Source organism: Danio rerio, chromosome 8 (genome assembly GCF_049306965.1).
Source record: "Danio rerio strain Tuebingen ecotype United States chromosome 8, GRCz12tu, whole genome shotgun sequence".
In the NCBI taxonomy this organism is placed as follows: Eukaryota; Metazoa; Chordata; class Actinopteri; order Cypriniformes; family Danionidae; genus Danio; species Danio rerio.
This window is the reverse complement of record NC_133183.1, coordinates 64,232,501-64,258,973: the sequence shown is the minus strand read 5'-3', so window position 1 is coordinate 64,258,973 and position 26,473 is coordinate 64,232,501. Positions and strand designations below refer to the sequence as shown.

Sequence of the window (26,473 nt, the reverse complement as noted above, 5' to 3'; positions counted from 1 at the left end):
CTATAGGGGAACTGATCAACTACACTGGCCGTAGTGTATGAGTGTGTGTGTGTGTGTGTATGTATGTGTGTGTGTGTGTGTGTGTGTGTGTGTGTGTGTGTGTGAGTGTGCATGAGTGTGTATGGGTGTTTCCCAGTGATGGGTTGCAGCTGGAAGGGCATCCGCTGTGTAAAACGTATGCTGGAATAGTTGGTGGTTCATTCCGCTGTGAACAGTATAACCCACTTTACTATATATGTAAACACTGTAGTATTTGCAGTGAATGACTCCAGCATATGGTGTGTGTGTGTGTGTGTATGTGTGTGTGTGCGCTCTGCTGGATGATGATTGATTACTGGAGTCAGGAACTTTTATGAATGAAGGAGGTGTTTTTTTTGTTTTGTTTTTTTTTGATTTTTTTGTTTTGTTTTAGCCTCAGAAGCGTCATTCTGCCCCCGTCCGGATGACGTCAGAGTCCCGAAGCCCCCGGTGTGATGTCACAAGCCTTTATAAACGCGCGCGCGCCTCTCAGCTGCATCCACTCTGCTGACCTGCAGACCCACAGCATCAGATTCAGCAGCAGATACACCTGAGGAGTCCACTTCTGCAGGTGAGCTGCGTGCACGAGCGTCTCCAGGTGTGTGATCTGATCTGTGTGTGTGTGTGTGAAGATGTTGATGACCCTGTGTGTGTTTGTGTGTGCGTCAGGACATGCGGGCGGTGTGTGTGTTCGTCTTGGCCTGCGTGGCGGTGTCCGGAGCTCCGGGGGTCCGCGGGCAGGACGGCCCGGCCGAGGAGGAGCTGTTCCAGCGGGCGGAGGATCTGCTGCTGCGCTCCATCCTCACACAGATGGAGGAGCAGAACAGCGAGAACGGTGCAGCTCACACACACACACACACACACACACACACCCTAGTCAGAAACTTACAAAAAAAAGATTGCCACAGTTTAAATGAGCTGAAACAATCTTGAGTTTTGTCGGGGGATAACTTGTTTTATGTTCAGTCCACTTTAATGTGTAATTTAATCTGACTCGCCGCAACACAAAGCGTTTTACAGGCTGTTTCTGTGCTGTACTTCTTATTTATCACAAAGCTGAACGCACAATGTCAGTTTCGCTCAGTTTGAGGGTTATTTTGGTGACTGCGTAATTCTACAATTAAACACTATACGAAGATGATTATAGTTGGTTTAAAGTTGCGTTATTAGTCAGTTATTGCTGTAGGCCTGATATACATTATAACGACACTGTGACTTCAGTAAATTATCGTTTACTGTATGTTTACTAAAACTGAAATGAATACAAATGTCGTTGGCTAAATTAATATAAACTATTGCCATTAAACTCTTACTAAACGCATTTATCGCGCAACTCTACACTGATGTAGAAAAGTGTTTATCATGGGTGTAATTGTCGCTATATTGAGCAACTGTCTGCATGAAAACATATGATTAATATAGAGTAAACACTAAGGTGTTTGTGAACTCTAGGCAGTGTATGTGCATTATAGTGTTTAACTGTTTGTTAATGAGTGCTGCATTAGTGAACTGATGAGCTCATAAATGCTGTAGTGGACTTTATTTTCACTGCAGTAATGTGGTGGTGTTCTCTAATATAATATAAGCTCATTGACCACGCATACAAGCAACTATAGCATCACCACACTGAACACTGCACTAGACATTACTCCACACAGGCAGACACTGGAGTGTGTGTGTTGACTCACAGAAGTGCCGTGTGTGTGTGTGTGTGGGTGTGTGTGTGTGTGAGCAGATCAGCCGGAGTGGATGGAGAAGCGACAGCACCCGGGCAAGAGGCAGCACCCCGGGAAACGCGAGGAGGATCTGGAGCCGGAGGTGGAGATGGAGCGCTGGAGGCGGCAGCACCCCGGGAAGCGCGCGCCTCTGGATCTGGGCATGCTAGAGGACCCCACTGCGCTCAGCGAGCTCTCCAAGCGGCAGCACCCCGGGAAACGCTACCTGATGCTGCTCCACAAGCGGCAGCACCCCGGCCGGCGCGAGCTGCAGGAGGCAGATGGACACTCAGCTGAGCTGGAGAAGCGGCAGCACCCTGGGAAGAGGCGGTGCGAGGGATGGGCGGACGCCGGCTGCGGGCTGCTGGAGCTCCTGGACACGAGCGGAGCCCCGGAGAAGCGGCAGCACCCGGGCCGGCGCGCGGAGCTGGAGGACGAGCTGCCGGGGCTAGAGTAACTCTCGGCGGGCGGGTGAACGGACGCTTCAGTAAGTGTTCGGGAAACACACCTGTCTCTCCATGTGCCAGTTTTCGAAGCGACAGTTCAAAGCCTCATTCACCTGTGACGCGTTTTTGTTTCTCCGGCGCGCGTAATTGCGCGGGGAGTCCTCCGGTGTCTGCTGTACACTGGGGTAAAGCTGGGTTTATATGCGCACGTTCAGACTGTCTCCTTAATGATGTGATTTCAGGAAAGTGTTGTTTGCCAATTATAAATAGTGGAATCACATTATCAGTCAAATTATGATCTGTCAAACATTGTTTAAAGTCAGTTAATAGTGCTGGTGTTGTTTTGAAGTCTTGCATGCCATTTCAGACCCAATATTCAGAGTGTAATGTGGTAAACAATATAGGCAGCATGCCACCATTGACACTGTTCAAATATGAACGCGAAAATAAAACCAACTCTTCCTCAATGTCTGTCTGTGCTGTCGGATTTCATACCTCCCATAGGAAGATTGGCTGATAGCATGATTTCAGTGTTTAGAATTAGTAAATAAGACTTTTTTAAAATTATATCAAGGAGAAAGACCTAATGTGTGAGTATAAACCCAGCTTTACCCCAATGTCAAACCGTCCCATAACTCCTTTTCCAAAAGTAGGTAGCGCTGAATATGCGCCCATCGGGTTGTATAGTGTAAATGTTTGATGTAGTTCTGAGGCTGATATCACCCAACCCCTAACCCCAACCTCAGAACCAGTCAAACACAGTGTTGCTCTGTATAATCTGATGGGCATCATGATTTGTCCGGACACCGGCGCGAAATGCTCCTCAGCTGACCGGAGATCTGCTCTCTCCGTCGGTCTGTTCTGGAAGCATTTCTGCGCTCATCAGCACGGATCTCGCACTTTTGCTCAGTGTAAATGCCATCGGGTTTGGGTTCGCAAAAACAGTGAAACGGGTTGCCGAGATATTTTTCTACAGTGATTTAATTCTTGCATGAGTTTGACCTGTACATTTCCATGATTTATTTTTGTTCAATTGATAAAAGAGCATATAAATGATGATGATGATGATGATGATGATGTACAATAAAATGCTTTCGATGCGAATGTCTGCTTTTGGGTTTGAGTTCTAAACATACACAGCGGGTTCAGATGCAAATAATAAATACATAAACAAATAAATAAATAAATAAATAAACATAATACATAAATAAATAAATAAATAAATAAATATATAAATAAATAAATAAATGAAGCGAAAATTCACAGAAACTGATCAAATAAAAGAAAAAGAATTGTGGATTTTTTAAAACTGCAGTGGTGAAGAGATCAGAAACACACTCTGAGAGAGGGAAAGTCATGCAGAGGGGTGTTTAATGATGATTTCTGGTTTAGAATAATAAACCGAGCTCATAACTGAATATCTGCAGTGCTGTTATAGAGGATGACTCAGTTCACTGACAGCGCGACCAATACGTGATTCTGTACAAATGTTTTTTAAAGCTCAATCAGTGCACAAATTAAGTTCAATTAATTGTTTTTACACATTTAAGTGGATTTAAGATAAACAAATTGTTGCCCAAAAAAATACGAATTGTGTTGTTTTAACTCCCTTAACTCAAACTACAAAATGCTGTAGGTTATGACAACTTAATTCTGGGTGTAATACGGACTAACTAAATCACCTGCTGGGTTAATTATTTTAATTACATTAACAGAACCACATTAAACCCAATGTTAGTCCATATTTTACCCAATTTAATTTTAAATGACCCAGCATTTCTTAGAGTGTTTGAACAAGCAGCAAATGTCATTGTAGAGCAAAGAAATAAAACATCCTATTGTTGTCATTGATGCTGATTTCACGAATATATATATATATATATATATTTAAAGAATACAGATTGAAAAGAGGGATGTAATAACATATTCCTGAAAATTAAACTGCTGCCATGAAAGTTTACACAAATATCCTGCAATTACTATTGCTATCAGAAAGAACCCAATGACTAAAATCTAATATACTGCATTAATATCACATATCACATGTAGATGTGTGTATAAACCTGAGGTTTTTTAAATATGAGGTTTTGACTGATGTCGTCTCTGGGTTAAAATGCTGGGTTGTTGGGTCACATATGGACAAACACTACAGTTGAGTTGACCAGTGCAATTTAAATAAATAATAAATAAAGTGCCCATAATTTCATAATTAACTATTAATTACCAAGCCAATAATGGCAAGTTACATTGCTTTAAGTACAGTTGAAGTCACAATTATTATCCCCCCTTTGAATTTGATTTCTTTTTAACATATTTGCAAATGATGTTGAGCAGATTGAGGAAATGTTCACAGTGTGTCTGATAATATTTGTTCTTCTGGAGAAAGTCTTACTTGTTTTATTTCGGCTAGAATTAAAGCTGATCTTAATTGTTTAAACACCATTTTAAGGTCAAAATTATTAGCCCCTTTAAGCTACATTTGTTTTCAATAGTCTCCAGAACAAACCACTGTTCTACAATGACTTGCCTAATTACCCTAACTTTACCCTAATTACCCTAGTGAAGCCTTTACATGTCACTGTAAGCTGAACACTAGTGTCTTGAAGAATATCTAGTCTAATATTATGTGCTGTCATCATGACAAAGAGATAATAAATCAGTTATTAGACATGAGTTATTAACACTGTTATGGTTAGAGATGTGTTGGGGAAATCTGCTCTCTGATAAACAGAAATTGGGGGAAAAGTAAACAGGGGGGTGAATAATTCTGACCTCAACTGTATATAATAAAAACTTAATTTGTGAAAGCAGAAACCTGTCTTGGATATCTGCATGTCACTGTGTGTTGTTGTTGTTGTGTAACTGGTTTTAATAGGTTGTGTTTGTGTTACTCCACAGTAAAATAATGATCACAGCTGGGATTGATCTTCAGCCCACATTCATCCTTATGCAATCTGATTAATCACTGAATATTGTTATTACTGAGGCACTTTATAACTGGTAGAGGAGATATCAGTGCTCAAACTGCAGAGTTCATTCACAATATATCTGACCTGCAGAAATGTCCAGCACATCTAGAAGAGTGTGAGCTGATTAATGTGATGTGTGTTGTGTGTGGAGGTGTGCTGCTGCTGCTGCAGTTTCTCTATCAGAGACGTGTGCTGCTGAAGAAAACTGCATTTAGAGGACAGACAGCGCTACCGAGAGATCTGCTTATTTCAGCCTGTTTGATCTGTGTGTTTGCATCATTCAGTCAGTGTGTGTGTGTGTGTGTGTGTGTGTGTGTGTGTGTGTGTGTGTGTGTGTGTGTGTGTGTGTGTGTGTGTGTGTGTGTGTGTGTGTGTGTGTGTGATCAGCTATTTTCATCAGTCATGGTCTGATTGATGCAGGACTTCAATGAATCTTTAGTCCACGGGGTGTCCATTAATGAGGCTGTGTGTGTGTGTGTGTGTGTGTGTGTGTGTGTGTGTGTGTGTGTGTGTGTGTGTGTGTGTGCAGATTAACACACACACACCCACACAAACATGCCAAATGTGTCACACAATAACAGTGTGATGATGATGTTTGGTGTTCTTCATCTTCATCTGCTCTGAATCTCTCTTCTTAAACAGACGGTTCTTCATTGGCTCCAGGAATACTCGTATTATCCATAAGGCCTTCACACGGCACTAAAGTTCTCTATAGTGGAAAAGGCTCTTCAGCATAATCAAATGTTCCTTAAATTAAAAATAAAACTAATGTGCTTACTGTTCCTCAGCGTACCCAGAATGATCTGTGAATGGCAGAGCTGTGAACTCTTCCTGTAAGAGTGTATAGTCAAAGTGAGACATAACAGTGCTTAAGCCGGGGATAAAGCAGATCCAGGAGGTGTTCATCTCAGAGTAAAGCCTGACAGGTTTATCAGCAGCTCAATGTGAAGCGCAGCACGGTGTAGAAGACTGAGAGCTTTATTCTGAGAAAACAACCAGCTGGATGTGCTTTATCCTGATCTTTACTCTGCTACTGGCTATACAGAAGGTAAGGAAGAAAGAAAGAAGCTTTATAGGCATGCACAATATGTATAACAGTATTAATAAGGGATGCTGCTGAAACAAACTCTATTAACAATTACAACAACTCAGACAGTATAATCAGGAGAGTTAAAATACTCAGTGTGCTGCAGCATTATTATAAAATACTACAGTAATGCACAGGAAATACAGTAGTGTGTTTTAATCATACTGAAGAACTTGATCTAATCTATTACAGCGATTTGCCTTTTCCTATGGCAACACAACAACTATAGTGATTGATCTGTTGTGGTGATTCTACAGTTGCTATGGCAACAACAACTATAGGGATTGATCTGTTGTGATCCTACAGTTGCTATGGCAACACAACAACTATAGGGATTGATCTGTTGTGGTGATTCTACAGTTGCTATGGCAACACAACAACTATAGGGATTGATCTGTTGTGGTGATTCTACAGTTGCTATGGTAACACAACAACTATAGGGATTGATCTGTTGTGTTGATTCTACAGTTGCTATGGTAACACAACAACCACATTCATTGATCTGTTATGCTAAGTCTACAGTTGCTATGGCAACATAACTATAGTAATTCATCTATTGTGGTGATTCTACAGTTGCTATGGTAACTATGGTAATGCTATGGTACTGTATTGTAGTGTTCTACAGCTATAGGATATATTATACACCTCAGTTTACTGCGTACTAAGTATACTGCAGTATTTATCCGTTTCAGATCACTATAGTCGATACTAGTGTGCTTTGTGAGCGATCATTAACAAAGAGCTGTAATGTGTACAGTATAATACACTTTACTACAATTAAAAACAGTGGACATTTGACTATACAGATAACTATAGTGTGTTTCAATAAATAAAACGCATGACCGTCTAGTTTTAAACTATTAAAAAAGTCCTGTGCCTTGCTTATAATGAAACCAGAGTAGATTGTGAGCTCAGTGTGAGGCAGGTGCTGCTGTCCTGAACTTGAAGTGTGTTTATAATTGAACTTGAACTTGCTGTCATTCTCCGCCGCAGCAGCAGGAGGCGACAGAGCCCGAGTCAAGCTCTCTCTTCCTCTCTCGGTCTCTCTCTCGCTCCCGTGTTTGTTTACATTGAGCCAGTCCACACGCGAAAGTGTCCGCGCTCATCCGAGTGTGTTTAACCCGCTTCTGCTCAGCGTTCACAACTCACAGCGTCTGAGAAACCACCAGCGCCTGAGCTCCAGAGGATCATGAGCAGCGAGCAGGTGTGTTTCTCTCTGTGTGTGTGTAAGAGAGAGAGAGAGAGAGAGAGAGAGTGAGCGATTGAACAATCACAACAGGTAAAGCTGTGTTATATTGGGAAATTCAGACTTTCTCCTTAATAATATCATGTCAGGAAAGTTTTCTTTGCTAATTCTAAATAGGGAAATCAGATTAGCAGCCAATGACTATCACAGTCCAGCATTGATCACAGTCAATTAGACAGTGTTAATGTTGTGTACAAGTCATGCTGGCATGCTCATTCCCATCCAATATTCAGAGTAACATGCTGAACAATATAGAGACTGCTGAATGACCGAGTGTGTCCATATTAAACACACTTTACCTCTATTGACACAGTTTACATCTCGTAAAAAAGGGCATCATTTTATTTATTGTAATTAAATGTTCTTATTACTTTAGTTGTCTAACTAATTAACTGTACTCCTCTTCCTTTTCTCCCCCTTGTGGAAAGTAGCATTGGTTGAGGAGTGTTGTTGAGTCCTAATTGAAAGTTGCTGTTGTCATTTGCTGATTTCATGATTTCTCATGCAGAAAATTAATTGAACAGATTAATAACTCATCCCCAGCGGTGTCTCTTCCAGCAGCAGCTGTCATCAGTGTGAAGATCTGCACAGAGCCATGCCTCACACCCGCCACAGCAGAAGAAGAGACGCGGAGAAATACAAACACACACACCTGACCCCAGATCAGCATCCAGAAGCAGACACACACCCACATCTGACCCCAGATCAGCATCTAGAAGCAGACACACACTCACATCTGACCCCAGATCAGCATCTAGAAGCAGACACACACTCACACCTGACCCCAGATCAGCATCCAGAAGCAGACACACACACACATCTGACCCCAGATCAGCCACCAGACACACACACACATCTGACCCCAGATCAGCATCCAGAAGCAGACACACACTCACATCTGACCCTAGATCAGCCACCAGACACACACTCACATCTGACCCCAGATCAGCATCTAGAAGCAGACACACACACACATCTGACCCCAGATCAGCATCCAGAAGCAGACACACACTCACATCTGACCCCAGATCAGCATCTAGAAGCAGACACACACACACATCTGACCCCAGATCAGCATCAAGAAGCAGACACACACACACATCTGACCCTAGATCAGCATCAAGAAGCAGACACACACACACACATCTGACCCTAGATCAGCATCCAGAAGCAGACACACACACACACCTGACCCCAGATCAGCATCCAGAAGCAGACACACACACACACCTGACCCCAGATCAGCATCCAGAAGCAGACACACACTCACATCTGACCCCAGATCAGCATCAAGAAGCAGACACACACACACATCTGACCCTAGATCAGCATCAAGAAGCAGACACACACTCACATCTGACCCCAGATCAGCATCTAGAAGCAGACACACACACACACCTGACCCCAGATCAGCATCCAGAAGCAGACACACACTCACATCTGACCCCAGATCAGCATCTAGAAGCAGACACACACACACACCTGACCCCAGATCAGCATCCAGAAGCAGACACACACACACACCTGACCCCAGATCAGCATCCAGAAGCAGACACACACTCACATCTGACCCCAGATCAGCATCCAGAAGCAGACACACACTCACATCTGACCCTAGATCAGCCACCAGACACACACTCACATCTGACCCCAGATCAGCCTCCGGATGACTGCGCTGGAGAAGAGATGAGGCAGAAACACTCTGGCTGTGCTTCACCTGCTGGAAACTCTGAGAGTCGTGAGTCTTCAGAGATAATCGTATCAGTGTTTGCTTTCAGACATACAGCGAGCCAAAGAGGCGAGCAGATATTCAGAATCAGTGTGTCTGTGATGTGCAGCAGCAGTGAAAACACACACACACACACACTTTACTGTAACATCAGGTTCAGTGTTTAACCAGACCCTCAGCATTCAGCATGAGCCGATCAGTGATGAGAGAGAAATCATCTGAGTTCATTGTGGAATGTCGCCAATAAATACAAATATTCCTGTAATAGACAGACTCTTAAAGTTCTTGACGGTGTTCTCGAGCACATGAGTGTAGTGCAGACTCGCCACTGCTGCTGTTTGGTTGATCTAGTAGTTATCTGGCTCCATCAGTAGCCTGTTCAGTACACACTGCTGCTGACAGGCCGAGCGTGTCCTCAACAGTGTGTTCTCATCATCCGCTCTGTCCTCAGGCCTGAAGAGAACTGTAGAGAAGCGCAAGACCAGTCCATACTTCAGCAGGAGGAGTGAGGGTACGCCATATCATGAGCACACACACACACACTCACTCACTCACTCACACACGCTCACACACTCACACACACACACTCACACACTCATTTCAGCAGTCACTGAGAAACTGTTGTTCCTGTGAGAAACTCTGTGTGTGTGTGTGTGTGTGTGTGTGTGTGTGTGTGTGTGTGTGTGTGTGTGTGTGTGTGTGTGTGTGTGTGTGTGTGTTCCAGCTGTGCGCCGGCCGAGGCGTAAGGTCTTCAGGAAGTGGACTCCTCCTCGCTCCCCCTTTCGGCTGGTGCAGGAGACGCTCTTCCATGACCCCTGGAGACTCCTGGTGGCCACTATATTCCTCAACAAGACCAATGGTACACACACACACACACACACACACACACACACACACACACACATTCACTCCTGTTGTTCAACAAGACCAATAATACATGCACTCACAGTGTGTGTGATTCTCCTCTGTGTGTGTGTGTGTGTGTGTGTGTGTGTGTGTGTGTGTGTGTGTGTGTGTGTGTGTGTGTGTGTGTGTGTGTGTCCAGCGCGTGTGGCTCTGCCGGTGCTGTGGGAGTTTCTGGAGTGTTACCCCAGTGCTGCAGTGACCCGTGTGAGTGACTGGCGCCCCCTGTCTGTGCTGTTGCAGCCGCTCGGGCTCAGCCAACTGAGAGCCAAAACACTCATACGCTTCTCTGGTATGTGCACACACTCACACACTCTCTTACAGTGAGTCCTGTCCACATTTTCTTTGCCCTGTCTCTGTGTTGGATTGTTATAGCTGTAGACACACTCAGTCATGTCACCGCTGGGGTGTGTGTTCAGGGTTACTGCAGAGAATCATGGGTAATTTGCTGATATTTGTAGAGTAAATGTATGACAGACTGTGTAAATGAATGCTTTAGTGTGTGTGTGTGTGTGTGTGTGTGTGTGTGTGTGTGTGTGTGTTCTGGTGTTGTTAATCAGATGAGTACATCAGTAAATCATGGCAGTACCCTATCGAGCTGCACGGCATCGGCAAATACGGCAACGACTCGTACCGCATCTTCTGTGTGGACGAGTGGAGAGAGGTGAGAACTGCACACTATACTGTACTGTACTCTACTGGACTATACTCTACTATACTGGAGTATACACTTACTGAACAACACTCTACTGCACTATATTTTACTGGACTATACTCTACTGGACTGTTCTATACTCCACTTTTCTATACTCTACTATTCCCGACTGCACTTTACTCTACTGTAACTGTACTGCACTCTGCTATACTATACTCCACTCTACTCTACTATACTTGACTATACTTTACTATACTGGACTATACACTTCCTGGACTATACTCGTATGGACTATACTATACTTGAGTATACACTTACTGAACTATACTCAACTGCACTCTGCTCTATTGTACTCTACAATACTTCACTGGACCATACTCTATTATACTGGACTATACACTTAATAACCTATACTGGACTATACTCTTCTGAACTCTACTGTACTCTACTAAACTCTTCTCTGGCCTGTTGTAATCTACTATTCTCTGCTCTACTTTACTACGCTATGATCTATTCTGCTTTACTGTACTCTACAATACTCTGCTCTACTATACTGTATTATACTACGCTCTATACTTCTGTGCTCTACTGTGCTGTACTTGACTATACTCTGCTCTACTATACACTCCCCTACTTCACTGTACTCCGCTATACTCTGGTCTAGTGTTCTCTACTATACTCTGCTCTACTATACTGATATTTCCTGTACTGTACTCTACTCTTCTATACTATACTATACTCTGATCTACTGCAGTCTGCTATACTCTACCTTACTCTGCTCTATTTTACTGTACTCCTCTATACTATACTATATTGTACTGTTTCCATCTGTACTGTAAAATGTTATACTCTTACCATACTCTACTCTTCTGTACTGTACTCCACTACACTGTACTCTCCTCTACCGTACTCTACTATATGTAAATCAGAGTGTTCTGGTCTCTACAGGTCACTCCAGACGATCATAAACTCAACGATTATCACGCCTGGCTCTGGAAAAACCACAAACAATTAGGAATCTGATTTCATCTCTTTTAATAAACTATAATGTCCGCAGCGCCACAGGTCGATCACAGATCCTGCAGCTGTTTCTTGGCTTGTTTGTTTCATGTTCATCATGTTTGTTCAGGATTTGCAGATAATGTTCATGTTGAAGATTTAAATAAATGAGATTTTTTATCTTTTCTACATGTCGTGGGCCTGTCTGTGAGATATGACAGCAGAATTCACGTCTGTATAGTATTTCTGAGAGGTACAAGACGAGGGAAAACTGGACATTTTCATCCACGAGGAGCGGACAGACCACTGAAAACACGACTGTGCTGAGGCATATTATGAGAGATGAAGAAAACAAACGCACTCTTCCTCTTCTCGTGTTGTTCATGCGGACGCTGAGCATGATGAGAATCACTTCACAAATATGATTTATGGACAGAATCCAATGTGATTTAGGTATAAAAAAACAGTCCAGCATTTGAATAATCTGTGAAAATAAAATGCCAATATACACATACAAGCTAATGTTCATCATCGTGAAGCATAACAGCTCTGAAACAGCATATTCTGAGCTCCAGCAATATAAAGCTGTGGTTAAAAAACATATTTCCACACGTCACATTATATCAGATTGTGTTTGTTATAGTACACTGTACACAATACATATAAACAAACACTCAACTGCTGTGATTTATTCTCGTAAATGCAAATTTAGCATTTTAAAGGGCACAGATTAAAGAATAAATACAAAACATGACAATAATTTCCAGACCATAATAATATTAAACTCCAGCAGTCCCCGCACAAACCTGCAGTAATGTTACTGACCAGCGCTGGCCGTAATAGCAAACTATGGTTATACTCATTTTACTGTCTGTCTGCTGGAAATTTGTCACAAAAAGATGAGTGAAGCAGCTGAATGAAATAGTTTTAATGTAATTATAAAGTTGAGCATCCTAACAGCAGGTGATGAAGGAAACAGGTTTGACTTTAAGGCTGGCAGAACAGAGCTCAGTCGTCACATTCACACACAACTAAAATAAACTAAACTGAAGCATGCAGACGTCTGCAATCTACAGCCAATCACAGCGGAGGAACCCACCTATCACAGCTGTCACATTTGCATATTTAAAACAGGACTCCCACTGCCAGAGGAAATGAGCTGAAAGAGTGATCACAGGAAATCTGAATACACAGACATTCTAGAGCGCAGTCAGAGATCAGGAGCACTTCATATTGCACTTGAGAAGAGCAGAAGAACAGCAGCAGACCACAGACATCAGTGTTCCTCAGAGAATCTGTTGAAGCAACACACACACACACACACCCTGAAGGGGAATCATGATTACAAAATAACAATAACAGAGTCACTATAAAGTCTTCAAATCATGAATTAATGAATGTGGAAACCCCATTAAAATCAACATGATCTATTAACATACATTACTTTCACACACACACACACGCTCGTGATCAGTGTCAGCGCTGTATCCTGCATCAGGAAAAGTTCTCAGCATCTTCTCTGATCTTCAGAAATACACACACACACATCCACAAGCTGAGTCTCAAAAGACACACGCAGCAGCTCAACTGTTGAACACAGTGTTAGAAACCAATCCATCGTCATCTTCATCATCTTCATAATTATTCTTCATCATCCTCATTGTTCCTCATCATCATCTTCTTTATTCTTCCTCCTCCTCTTCTCCTGTTGTCTCCGTCAGTGTGATCTCCATCAGTCAGTGAGTGAGTGAGGTCAGTGTCTCCTCCTCTACCTGCCCTTGAGGAAGCCGTCCAGCACGCGGTCCCCCTTCTCCGACAGCCAGTATCCGGCCATGGCGGCGACGCCCCCGATGAAGATGGCGGTGAACACCATGTCTCCTTTAGCAGCGAGCGTAGCCAGAGCGCAGATCACCACGCCGAAGAACATCTGCTGGAGAACCAACACCTCGTCATCCGTCATGTCGTCAAACAAGCCCTTCTCTGGCCCCGCTGCAGAAAACACACACACACACACACACACATTATATATTGAGTTCTCTCTACAAATAATAAACATTTATATGAAACATCTATTTTCTGCATTATTTGTAATATCAGCTTTCCTCTGTATCTCTGCGTTCTGGTCAACTCTGGAACTCTAATTCTGTTACATCACTTAGAAAAGGCAGAACAATCCGTAGAGCACTGATAGACAACTAACTCTCCTATCCGCCTACTCTGTTACCCTCGACTCCATAACCCTTGACTCCGTTACCCCCTCAAATCTGTGACCCTCGACTCCATAACCCTAGACTCTGTGACCCTCGACTCTGTTACCCTCGACTCCGTTACCTTCGACTCCATTACCCTCTACTCCATAATCCTCGACTTCGTTACCCACTCGACTCTGTTACCCTCAACTCTGTGACCCTCAACTCCGTTACCCTCGACTCCGTTACCCACTCGACTCTGTGACCCTCGACTCCGTTACCCTCGACTTCGTAACCTTCGACTCCATTACCCACTCCACTCTGTGACCCTCGACTCCGTTACCCTCAGTTTCATATCCCTTGATGCAGTTACCCCTGACTCCGTTAATCTCAACTCCATAACCCTCGACTCCATTAACCCCTTGACTCTGTAACACTCGACTCCATAACCCTTGACTCCGTTACCCTCGACTCCATAACCCTCAACTCCATTACCCCCTCGACTCTGTAACCCTCGACTTCGTAACCCTTGACTCCGTAACCCTTGACTCTGTTAATCACGACTCCGTAAACGTTGACTCCATTACCCCCTCAACTTTGTAACCCTCGACTCCGTTACCCTCGACTCTGTTACCCTTGACTCCGTAACCCTCAACTCCATAACCCTCGACTCCATAACCCTCTACTCCATAACCCTCGACTTCGTAACCCTCGACTCCATTATCCTTGACTCTGTAACCGTTGACTCTATTATCGTAGACTCCGTAACCCTCGACTCCGTTACCCTCAACTCCATTACCCTCGACTCCATTACCCTTGACTCAGTTACCCTTGACTCCTTTATCCAAGACTCTGTAACCCTCGACTCTGTTATCATCAACTCTGTTACCCTCACCTCTGTCATCCTTAACTCTGTTATTGCCGACAATGTTATTGTCAGCTCTGTCAACTCAGGAGTGAGTGTGTATGTGTGCAGGAGTGTGTATATGTGTGCTCACCAGGTGTGAGATTCTCCACACAGATGCTGTCCCGCCTGATGAAGCCGTCCGCACACTCACAACGGTACGAGCCCTCCTCGTTCACACATGCTTCATTCAGGCCCGGACACGCAATGGTGCGCTCCAAACACTCGTCAATGTCTAAGGATGACACAGAGGGATTGGGACGAGCACACACACACACACACACACACACATACAAATAAATAGAACATAATAAAACACACACACACAGCTGATATGAGACTCACCTAAACACTTGGCCCCAGTGAGCCTAAAGCCTCGGGCACATTTCTTGCAGCGAGCCGGACCACTGCCCATACAGCCCACACACGCCTGATCACAGCCTGCACACACACACACACACACACACACACCTGATCACAGCCTGCACAACAATATTGGATGAGTACTTACACACGCACACACATAAACAAAACTGTATTGGAGCACACACACACTCACGAATACACAAGTTTCAGTTCACACAAACACACAATTGTATCAGTACACACACACTCACATGCTCACACACACAACTGCATCCACACATATTGTGACTGACCTCTGCATTCGTAAGAGCCGTCTGTGTTGAAGCAGTATGTGTTTGACGGACAGCGAGCCAATTCTGTGCCACACTCGTCCACATCTGCAGTAACACACACACACACACACACACACACACACACACACAGAATAAAAGTGTTAGAAAGATGATAAATGTTGGCTTTAGACAGTCTGGTGTGTGTAAAAGATGAAAGTGAATTGTTAAAGTCGCCATGAAATGGAAGTTTTTCCTCTATCGTCATGCTCATCCAGTTAAAACAGTCCTGATATGAGGAACATGTAGGCCAGTGCAGCACGTCACCCGACAGGAACCGACTGGATTGTGAAAAGACAAAACACTGTTAGCAAAATGAAGGAAGACTGGACAAGAGTCGGAGAGAAACAGACACACACTGATAGCCCCGCCCTAAAGTACTGAAAGACCTGCCCTAAAGGACTGAAAGCCCCGCCCTAAAGTACTGAAAGACCTGCCCTAAAGTACTGATAGCCCCGCCCTAAAGTACTGAAAGACCTGCCCTAAAGTACTGATAGCCCCGCCCTAAAGTACTGAAAGACCTGCCCTAAAGGACTGATAGCCCCGCCCTAAAGTACTGAAAGACCTGCCCTAAAGTACTGATAGCCCCGCCCTAAAGTACTGAAAGACTTGCCCTAAAGTACTGATAGCCCCGCCCTAAAGTACTGAAAGACCAGACCTAAAGTACTGATAGCCCCGCCCTAAAGTACTGAAAGACCTGCCCTAAAGTACTGATAGCCCCGCCCTATACTACTGAAAGACCAGACCTAAAGTACTAATAGCCCCGCCCTAAAGTACTGAAAGACCAGACCTAAAGTACTGATAGCCCCGCCCTAAAGTACTGAAAGACCTGCCCTAAAGTACTGATAGCCCTGCCCTATAAGACTGATAGCCCCTCCCTAAAGCACTGATAGTCCCGCCCTAAAGTACTGAAAGACCTGCCCTAAAGCACTGAAAGACCTGCCCCAAAGGACTGATAGCTCCGCCCTAAAGGACTGATAGCTCCACCCTAAAGGCATTCCATGTGATCAGAAGTGTAGAGCAGTGATTATGAGGAGGGGGCAGGTTATATATTTGATTGAAGCTTCTGTGGGCAAATTAATTTTCATTAAACACTGCCGTGCACGGACACATCGTTTACAACAAGCTCTACTGTATAATTATAAGAGTCCATTCTGATTTCATGGCGACTTTAAGCACAGTCTCTGCTCTGAGTAAGAGTGTTCCAGGTGAACTCTGGAGGTGTTCTGTGTATTGGAGATGCTTCTGCTCTGCTCACCGATACACCTGCTGCTGTGGAGGATCCAGCCGGATTTACAGAGCTGACACTGCTTCTCCAGCGGACCACTGCACACCTTACAGGAGTGATGACACGCTGAAACACACACACACACATCATGCACTGACATTGTCCACAGCCCCATATCTTCTCTGCTGCACCACTGAGAAACATTGTGTGTGTGTGTGTGTGTATGCGTGTGTGCATGTGTGTGTGTGTCACCTGAGCAGGGTGGTTGTGTGTGATTGGAGCTCTTCTCTCTGTAGTATCCGTCTGCACACTCCTGACACAGAACTCCAGCATATCCCGGGTCACACACACAGTCTCCGTCGCCCAGACGCGTGCCTTCACCTTCACAGCGACCCAGACCTCCACACACACCTGCGGGTCCCGACGGACACTCTGAACACACACACACACAGAGAAAGAGAGAGAGACACACACACACCACAGGAATGTATTGACCATGAGCTTAGCTTTACAGCGGGGCAGTTTTGTAAGTAAGGGATAAAGTACATGCAGCCGGTGATGATCACAGAATACAGCACTACAGGTTCATCAGCAGCTGCTGTAGAAGACTGAAGGGATAATCACCAGCTGGATGTACTTTACACTGATTATTACACGACTACTGACCACAAACTAAACTATTAGACACAAAACACTGATCTGAGTAACTGACGTGTTTCTAGTCCAAATCTCAAAATAATGAAGAGAGTTTTTCTTTAAAACATGTAAAATGCTCTGCCATAGGGCGAGTGAAATACTCTTGTTTATCAATAACAGACTTTTCTTCCCCCATTGGCAGATTATTGGACAATAATAATGGATTCAGCTCACTGTGTATTATACATTTGAATAATGTGCATGAGCATGTGTGTGTGTGTGTGTGTGTGTGTGTTTACCTGCACACTGAGGTCCGTAGTGTCCCGCCGGGCAGCACAGTCTGAGCTCCTCAATGCAGAGCCATTCAAACAGGTCTGGCGCCTCCTGCTGTCTGTAATCACACACACACACACACACACACACACACACACACACACACAGATATTAATAGCTGATTTTAAAGCACTGATTCATGAAGCTTCGAACATTAACGCCCCATTTAAATGGGGCTTTAATGAAGGCGAGTCTAAAGTTGGGGCTAACACAATCGTCTTAGCAGCGTCAGCCAATGAAATTCAGTCACCAGTAGGCCACTGTCTAGCTGGTGTATATGCATACAGTGATCTGATTGGCCGATGCTTCCATCGGCACTTGAAAAGTTGAGCTAGTCCCAACTTCTACAGTGAGCAACGCCTCTGAAGCGGCGCAGACGGATCCACAATGCAGTTCAGCAATGCTTGACGTCACCCAATCAAAATGAATGGAAATCGTTGACGCTGACGCCCCGTGTGAATGCGCCGTTACAAATCTTTTGTTTGGAGTCAGCGAATCGAGCATGTATCAGATTGGCAGGTCATGTGGTTTCGGTAATCAAGGCGTCATTACATCATCACGGTTTTAAAATGTTTTGAAAATGTTTGTCCACCAGGGGGCGATCTGTGAAATAGCATAAAACCCACATTAATCACGCAGGGTCACTCAGATCGCCCCCTGGTGGAAAATCTCTGAACATCTGAACAGGTGTAATAGTTTTAACCTGATCTCAGATCAGCTTTACAAGTCAGCAGAAGTTTTACTGAGACAATAAACTGACAGTGAAATGAAAAGGAATAATAGATCATAATATTTAAGAGTGCAGACACTTAATATTGACTGATATTAGACAGATTTTTATGCGTTCATAGCTTTATACTTTAATGTAAAGTTCGCATTGTGTTTGGGAAAGTCTGTTTCGTCTGATTTTTGTTGCATTTACACAGTTTTGACCAGCAGGTGTCGCCAGCATGTGCTGTTTTAAACATGTCATTCCTTTTCCTTCAGCTTAGTCCCTTATTTATCAAGTGTCGCCACAGCGGAATGAACTGACAACTATACCAGCATATGTTTTACGCAGCTGATGCCCTTCCAGCTGCAACCCAGTACTGGGACATGTTTTAAACAGTCCAGTCTGTAATGTAGTGATGTTGTGTGTACACTACGTCTCACACACACTGAAGTGCACATCATGTGCAATGAGACATACTGCATGGCTGTGTCAGAAATCGCATACTTCCATACTATATAGAAGGTGCTTTTGTAACACCTGTGTAGTAAATTCACACTCAAATGCAGAGCATGCTCCAGTAATGTGCAGTGCTTCAGTCTGTAAAGTGTTGAGTTTCTCTAGTCTGGCTCACGACACCAAAACTGTTGTGAAATTTTAAGACGAGTACAGTTTTACAGACATCGACACGTGTAGGTGGGGACAGCATGCAAATGAAGTGTTGTTGTCGGCAGGGTAAATTGCCTTTTCTGGCCCGATCTCATCAGCATGTAAGTCGCCATTCATGATATATTTTAGCATGAAAACAGAAGTGTGCAACTGATGCTCTGGAGACAGAGCCCGTCTGACCAGTTGACCGGCTGGAGAAGACAATAGACACAGCCGTGCTGTAAAACTGACAGTTTGCACTAGTTTGGAGACAGTCAGGGCTCAGGAAAACAAGACATTTTAAGGTCTGTCACACCCTAAAAACCAAACATATATTACTTTTGAGTTATATCTGGATTATATAAATATATATTCCCATAAAAGCTGCTGTCTGACTCACACTCCAGAGCTGAAGGTGGCGGTAATGCACCAAAACACTGGAGGACAAACACCACAAGCATTCATTCATCAAATCAAAACACACCAGGACACACACACACACACACACACACACGTGCAGCGCCCTCACCTGTGAAACCACCACGTCTCCACCTGATCCTCGATCTGCTCCAGCAGTCTGTTGCACTCAAAGTCAGATTTATCACACGCTGCCTCCACGATCTCTAGCAGACGCGTTTCACTGCACACACACACACACACACACACAGGTCTCAAAGGTACGTTTCTGACTCTTCTAAAGCACAGTAACACCATCATATGTGTGCAGATCATGCTAAATGAACACGTGTGTGTTTATCTAAAGGTCAGCTATTCTGCTCTGAGAATCTCTGTCTTTGCTTTGATCTCTGTAACTCCGCCCACTGCCAGTTCAACCAATTATATTTCAGCACCGCAGGTTGCCAGATTGTGGAAAACTGCCTATTTCATTACGGTCATGATGAGGGCTCTCAGTGTATGCCAGGGGTCACCAAACTTGTTCCTGGAGGGCCGGTGTCCTGCAGATTTTACCTCCAACCCTAATCAAACACACCTGAACAAGCTGATCAAGGTCTTTTTAGGTATACTTGAAACATCCAGGCAGGTGTGTCGAGGCAAGATGGAGCTAAACCCTGCAGGGACACCGGCCCTCCAGGACCAGGATTGGTGACCCCTGGTGTATGCGGAGGCAGCTGAAAGTGCGCCCTCTGGTGGACAGAAGCAGACACAGAAATCACACACAGATTCACAGCTACAGAAATACACAAGAGGGAGTTTTTAAATTAGCAAATATTACAATCATTACATAAGTGTAAGACTCAAATGAAATGACATGCTCCTGTTTGTGTGTCAATCTGGACACTTGTGTCTGCGCTGTGGGGAGGGTGGATAAAACACTGACATTTTGAATGTGGACTGCAGTACCTAAATCAACCACTAGATGAGTCAATCCCACACACTGCAGCTTTCACTGGAAGCCTGCAGATGCAGCAGCAGCTCGGCATGATGAAGCTGTGTTGTGAGGTTAGTCGGCTCACCTGCGTGCGTATTTGGCCAGTTTCTCCTCTTCCCAAGCCGTGTTCCCACCGCCGAAGTTCTTATTGGCTGTTCGCTCCAAACCCTGAAACAGCAGCAGCAGCAGCAGCGTTTACTCTTTACTCATCACAGCAGAACATGCAGCAGAGAAAACCCCACACTGCTGAACACCCCTAGAGTAAACGATCTGCGGTAAACACTGTAAATAGAGGAGTGAAGTCTGAACACCACACAGCAGCCAGCATCAGACTGTGATAGTGCAAACAATCTGACCAAGACACAAGCAAGAAGCAGCAACAGCTGAAATGTAGTGTTGCTTTCAGAAATATCGAGACAAAATGTGTTTATCTTAAAAGTAAGCTAAATTATCCACCGATGGGGGAAGCAGAGCGGTCCTGTCTGCACTCTGACATTATTGAGCTGCCCCACTGCTCTATCTGTAATCTTCAGTACAGAGTCTCCGCGCCGCCTCTCCTCGTGCCTCATCTGAGGGTTCGTCTCAGAGCGCTCCGGGAGAGTCTTCAGTGATGAACCTGCTGAATGTGGCCGTGGAGCTCACCTTGATGAAGCTGTGGCTCAGTTTCCTGCAGGTCTGACAGGAGGACGAACTCAGAGTCTCCACAGACAGAGAGAAGAGCAGCAGCCACACACACCACATCCCCAGCTGCAAACACACACACACACACACATCAGCACTACGCAATACACTAGTGCAGTCTAGTACACAATACACACAACCAATGACTTACACATGTACATGCATGATGCAATATAGGGTGGGGCAGTGGTTAGCACTGTGGCCTCACAGCACTCAGGTCTCTGGTTTGAGCCTCGGCTGGGTCAGTGTGTGTTTCTGTGTGGAGTTTGCATGTTCTCCTCCTGTTGGCGTGGGTTTCCTCCGAGTGCTCCGGTTTCAGTCCAAAACACATGCGCTATAGGGGAACTGATCAACTTAAATGAGTGTGTGTGTGTGTGTGAATGAGTGTGTATGGGTGTTTCCCAGTACTGGGTTGCAGCTGGAAGGGCATCCACTGTGTAAAACATGCTGGAATAGTTGGTGGTTCATTCCACTGTGGCGACCCCTGATGAATAAAGGGACTAAGCCGAAGGAAAATGAATGAGTGTGTGCAATTATATATATTTATTATGCATTCGTGATTAATACACACACATGCATAAAAATAAAAACTATACAAAGCATTTTTGCATAGATATTTAATTATTATATATAATTTGCATCAATAAATATAAACGTTTTCCCAAATATATGCATGCCTGTGTGTATGTTTATATGAATATATAATAAATATACAGCACACACACACACACACACACACATATTATGTCAAAACAAACGCTAATTGGGGGATGCATTAATATTTGCCCAGCACCTAATATATATTCATATCTATATTTTCATAATAATTCGAATAATTGTTATTATAAACTAAAGAAGAGCACTGACGTCATCTATCAGACTGAATATGCTTCAAATATATATATATATATATATATAATTGAGAAAGTAGTTCATGACAATGCATATGAACACATTAAATCCTGCGATGGCCTGAAGCATCAGTTCCTCTTCCTGGTTGAGGTGTGTGCGCTGATGCTGATGCTGCGTGTGTGTGTGTGTGTGTGTGTGTGTGCGTGTGTGTGTGTGTGTGTGTGTGTGTAGGGCAGAGAGATGCTCAGAGTCTGCAGAGCCTCAATGAGTGAATGCTGGAGATTCTGCAGTTCATTTATTCACGCATTCATCGAGACTAAACACTCTCGAACACACCATTATTACACACATTATTACACACATTATTACACATGCGCGCGCGCGCAACAGTGTTTATCCCCGGCGCCGCTCTCTTGTGTGTGTTCTCTGTGGTGTAGTGTGTGTGTTGTGTTGTATGTGTATATGTGTGTGTGTGTTGTGTGCTGTACTCACTCGTCGGTGTGTCCTCCGTGTGTTAAACAGCCTCAGGATCTCCACAGATGCAGCTTCTCCGGGTCTCCTCTTCAGATGTCCACCATCATCGGCTCGCTTCTAGCTCATTCTGTGCGTGCTGCAGCTGACCGCTCAAGCCCCGCCTTCACGCGCCCACAGCCAATCAGGGTCAAAGGAGGATTCTGCTGCACCAATCACAGGCCGCCGTGTGCCAGAGTAAAGGCTGAGGATCATGTTTCGTCACCGCCCACCCAGCATCAATCTGTGTCAGAATGAAAAGGCTCGAGCGCTCTGGCTCATGGTGTGTGTGTGTGTGTGTGTGTGTGTGTGTGTGTGTGTGTGTGTGTGTGTGTGTGTGTGTGTGTGTGTGTGTGTGTGTGTGTGTGTGTGTGTGTGTGTGTTTGTAGTGTGTTTGTTCGTTTATATATGGCATATAAAGAATTAAGAAGCACTACTAGCAATTTTTTTTAACCAAAATGTCATACATTCACCCCTATTATTTTCAAATAAATGTCGATGATTGAGTTGATAAGTAAGTTGTTATGACTAAATCAGGCCACATGAGCTATACTGTAGTAATGTACAGTGTTTCTCAGCTATACTGTAGTAAAGTAGGTGAATTAATCATCTGTTGTGCTGATTCTGTGGTAGTACAGTGATATAAATAGCTTGGCAAAGTTGTTTTTAGGTTTGATATTTGCTGCTGGTAGAAGGCTACTCAACCACTAACAATACAGTACATATAAAGCAGAAATCTCTGTCATAAGCATACAGTACACATCAGCTGAACCAACCAGACATTATTTTCTCACATTTTCCCTTCATGTACACATCACACAAATATATGGGAAAAGATATCTACAGTATTTCATCAAGATGTTCTCATTCTAATGTCTGCTCACATTCCCAGAGGCCAGACTGACTGACTATAGGAGAGATTTTACCAACATTATTGTTCATATTTGTACAGAACACAGATGTTGAAGAGCAATATTTACAGTAAACCACTCTACTGTAATTGTATGATTATAAAGGCTGTAGTACATTCACAGAGGCCAGACTGACTGACTACAGGAGAGATTTTTAACCGTATGTTCATTCATATTTGTACAGAACACACATGAGTCAGTCTGGCCTCTGTGAATGTACTACAGCCGTCAAAATCATAAATTACAGTAGTCTACGAGCTCATTATATACATATATATGTGTGTGTGTGTGTGTGTGTGTGTGTGTGTGTGTGTGTGTGTGTAAATATCAGAGCAAAAGATTTTTAGTTTGGATTTTTATGTTTCTCATATATATATATATATATATATATATATATATATATATATATATATATATATATATATATATATATATATATATATATATATATATATATATATATTTATATATAATAAAACACACACACACACACACACACACACACACACGCACATACACACACACACACATCTATATTATGTCAAAACAAACTTTTATTTTGCATGTGATTAATATTTCGCCTAATTTCCTTTACATGCAGTTTTAGTAAATCAAATAAATAAACAAAAAACCTCGGGCTGTGTTGAACACACAAATGATCCAGCAGAGGACGCTGTGGCGAGTTCTCTCCATGTTTTACCATAAGCGAAACAGTGTTTTCAGTATGGATTAGCATGTTGTTAGCATGTTTCTTGTATGAATCAGCATGTTTGCACAGTTCTAGCATGAATTAGCATGTTAACATTTTTCCAGTATGTATGATCAAGTCGGCAGCATGACTTTAGCATGGATTAGCATGTTTCTGACTGGCGTGAGGTGTGGAGCGGAGGTCAGAGCCAGCGGGACGGTCAGGTTTAGACTCTTCTAAAGCATAAAAACATGGTAAAACAGTAGCATAGTGTGCAGATATTCCACAATCATGCTAAGCTAACATACAGCACACGTTTATCTGAACAGCACGGCTAGCGACAGTGCCAGAATGCCTCTGTGGCTCCACCCACTGCCTGTTTAGCCAATTATATCTCAGCACCTGGGTTGCCAGATCAGGAGAGCAGTGTGTATTCGAGTCATGAAGGCTCTCAGTGTGTGCTGGAGTTTATTCAGTAAACGGGTTTACAGCACATTTACTCCCATCAGACAAAACAAATGACCCTACTTATCCTTTATCTGACCTTTTTAATGAGCATTCTCAATATTTCTGTGGGTTTCCATGAAGCAGGTTCAGCCAATATATGTGGATGGACAGCTATTGATGACAGAATTTACTTATATTCTGATTATAAACAATAAAATAATGCATGTTGAGCATTAGAGGGTGCTGGAGAAACTCACACACACACACACACACACACACACACACACACACACACACACACACACACACACACACACACACACACACACACTACAGGGCTTAAACCCGCATAGGAGTCAGTTCTGCATGGGAGGTGCCCTTCAGATCTGAGTGTTCAGTGGGGTCCAGCGTGAGGTCAGATCCAGCAGTCCGGGTGTGTGTTGTTGTGTTTGTGCTGCAGTGTGTGTGTGTGTGTCCGTCTGGAGTCTCGTAGCGCTCCTGATAGTACGCGTGCAGCGGCTCTGAGGTGTGTGTTTGTGTGTGTGTGTGCGGCTCCTCGGGTCAGCTCGGTGATGAAGCCCAGACTCTGGCGGGGCAGGCTGAACAGCGGCAGCCCCTGGAGCAGCTCCGGCAGGGCCTGTGGGGGGCAGTGGCCCTCAAACTGCACCAGCAGGAAGGGCCCGGCGGCACGGCCCCGCAGACGGCTGAGCGACGCCTCGAACACCTCGGAGCAGAACCGGTCCTCCAGCAGCTCCTGCTCCTCCGGCCGAGCCCCGCGGCTCCACTCCTCTGCCCGTGCGCAGGCCCCTGGGGTCACCACCAGCACCACCCGCCCGCCGCGCCGCAGAGCCGCGTGCAGCCAGGGGCCGGGGCCCACAGCACACAGCGCAGAGCCGCTACACAGATCCAGAGACACACTGAAGCCCAGAGCCGACAGACTGGAGGACAGAACACACATCTGCACACACACACCGTCCACATCTGGAGGAGAGACCAGCAGCAGATCCACAGAGGACACCAGTGCTGGAACACACACACACACACACACATGAGTCAAACACACACACACACACACACACACACACACACACACACACACACACATGTGCACACTTACGGGTCTCCTCCTCCTCCTTCAGCCATCTGAACTCCCAGCCTGTCAGAAACACACAAGCTGAAATAGAGCCACTGTGCTTGTGTGTGTATGTGCGTGCAAATGTGTGTGTGTATGTGCATGTGTGTCTGTCTGTGGGTGTGTATGTGCGTGTTTGTGTGTGTGAGCATTTATGTGTGTGTGTGTGTGTGTGTGTGTGTGCTCACTCTTCAGTGTTCCCTGTACAGCATACGCCCCCAGCATTGTTACACACAGCAGACACACACACAGCACCAGCGGGATGCTCCAGTGGTTCCTCCTCACTATAGACACAGACACACACACACACACACACACACACACACACACACACACACACACACACACACACACACACACAGAACAGCAGAATTATCATCTGGTCTCTTCATCATTAATAATTAACACTGCAGGACTGACGACTGAGCACTCGCCTTCAAAAGGACACACTGGATCCAGAAGACCCAGTCCAGACACTTCAACCTGCACACACACACACACACACACACTGTCAGATGCACAAACACACACATCACTAGTAGTGTAGTGAAACACTGATAATATACCTGCACACACAGTGACGGGTGACGCTGCACATATAGGAACTCTCCCTGTAGCTGCTGTAACACACACACACACACACACACACAGAATGATCAATATAATGACATACACTCACCGGCCACTTTATTAGGTACACCTGACTAGTACCGGGTCGGACCCCTTTTGTCTTCAGATCTGCCTTAATCCTCG

The 26,473-nt window shown here is 44.4% G+C and overlaps 4 protein-coding genes across 26 annotated transcripts in view; 2 read left to right on the top strand and 2 right to left on the bottom strand.

The window, feature by feature from the left end:
• Positions 1-515: 515 nt before the first annotated feature.
• trh (thyrotropin-releasing hormone) lies at positions 516-3,283 on the top strand. Its single transcript, NM_001012365.2, is given in 3 exon segments — positions 516-589; positions 688-853; positions 1,754-3,283. Coding segments are annotated over 2 exon segments (600 nt in total). The 5' UTR covers positions 516-589; positions 688-690; the 3' UTR covers positions 2,191-3,283.
• Positions 3,284-8,109: 4,826 nt separating this feature from the next.
• Positions 8,110-11,954, top strand: mbd4 (methyl-CpG binding domain protein 4). 2 transcript variants are annotated; one of them, XM_068223248.2, is made up of 7 exons: positions 8,110-9,096; positions 9,133-9,219; positions 9,662-9,721; positions 9,935-10,069; positions 10,256-10,405; positions 10,674-10,777; positions 11,717-11,954. In XM_068223248.2, the coding sequence occupies exons 2-7, from the start codon at positions 9,168-9,170 to the stop codon at positions 11,789-11,791; spliced, it is 576 nt and encodes a 191-aa protein (XP_068079349.1). In that variant the 5' UTR covers positions 8,110-9,096; positions 9,133-9,167; the 3' UTR covers positions 11,792-11,954. The 2 variants fall into 2 exon arrangements, with proteins under 2 accessions (XP_068079349.1, XP_073767468.1); XM_073911367.1 differs by having other exon boundaries at positions 8,110-9,219.
• Positions 11,955-12,680: 726 nt separating this feature from the next.
• On the bottom strand, positions 12,681-22,635 carry creld1b (cysteine-rich with EGF-like domains 1b). 2 transcript variants are annotated; one of them, XM_073911366.1, is made up of 11 exons: positions 22,525-22,635; positions 21,142-21,246; positions 20,585-20,667; positions 19,639-19,749; positions 17,719-17,810; positions 17,036-17,215; positions 16,814-16,909; positions 15,520-15,603; positions 15,206-15,342; positions 14,955-15,095; positions 12,681-13,756 (listed from the first exon to the last, which is right to left on the bottom strand). In XM_073911366.1, the coding sequence occupies exons 9-11, from the start codon at positions 15,273-15,275 to the stop codon at positions 13,536-13,538; spliced, it is 432 nt and encodes a 143-aa protein (XP_073767467.1). In that variant the 5' UTR covers positions 15,276-15,342; positions 15,520-15,603; positions 16,814-16,909; positions 17,036-17,215; positions 17,719-17,810; positions 19,639-19,749; positions 20,585-20,667; positions 21,142-21,246; positions 22,525-22,635; the 3' UTR covers positions 12,681-13,535. The 2 variants fall into 2 exon arrangements, with proteins under 2 accessions (XP_073767467.1, XP_009302639.1); XM_009304364.5 differs by having other exon boundaries at positions 15,206-15,301.
• Positions 22,636-23,989: 1,354 nt separating this feature from the next.
• The window catches only part of wu:fl23c11, a 22,387-nt gene continuing 19,903 nt past the window's right edge, over positions 23,990-26,473 (bottom strand). For 12 of the 21 annotated variants that reach the window (XM_073911352.1, XM_073911351.1, XM_073911350.1 and 9 more), the window contains 5 exons: positions 26,287-26,340; positions 26,155-26,203; positions 25,909-26,004; positions 25,706-25,744; positions 23,990-25,611 (listed from right to left, as the gene is read on the bottom strand). In XM_073911352.1, the coding sequence (XP_073767453.1) occupies positions 25,004-25,611; positions 25,706-25,744; positions 25,909-26,004; positions 26,155-26,203; positions 26,287-26,340 (846 nt within the window). In that variant the 3' untranslated portion in view covers positions 23,990-25,003. The remainder of the gene's footprint in view (positions 25,612-25,705; positions 25,745-25,908; positions 26,005-26,154; positions 26,204-26,286; positions 26,341-26,473) is intronic. The other 9 variants (XM_073911358.1, XM_073911359.1, XM_073911357.1 and 6 more) reach the window with 1 other exon arrangement.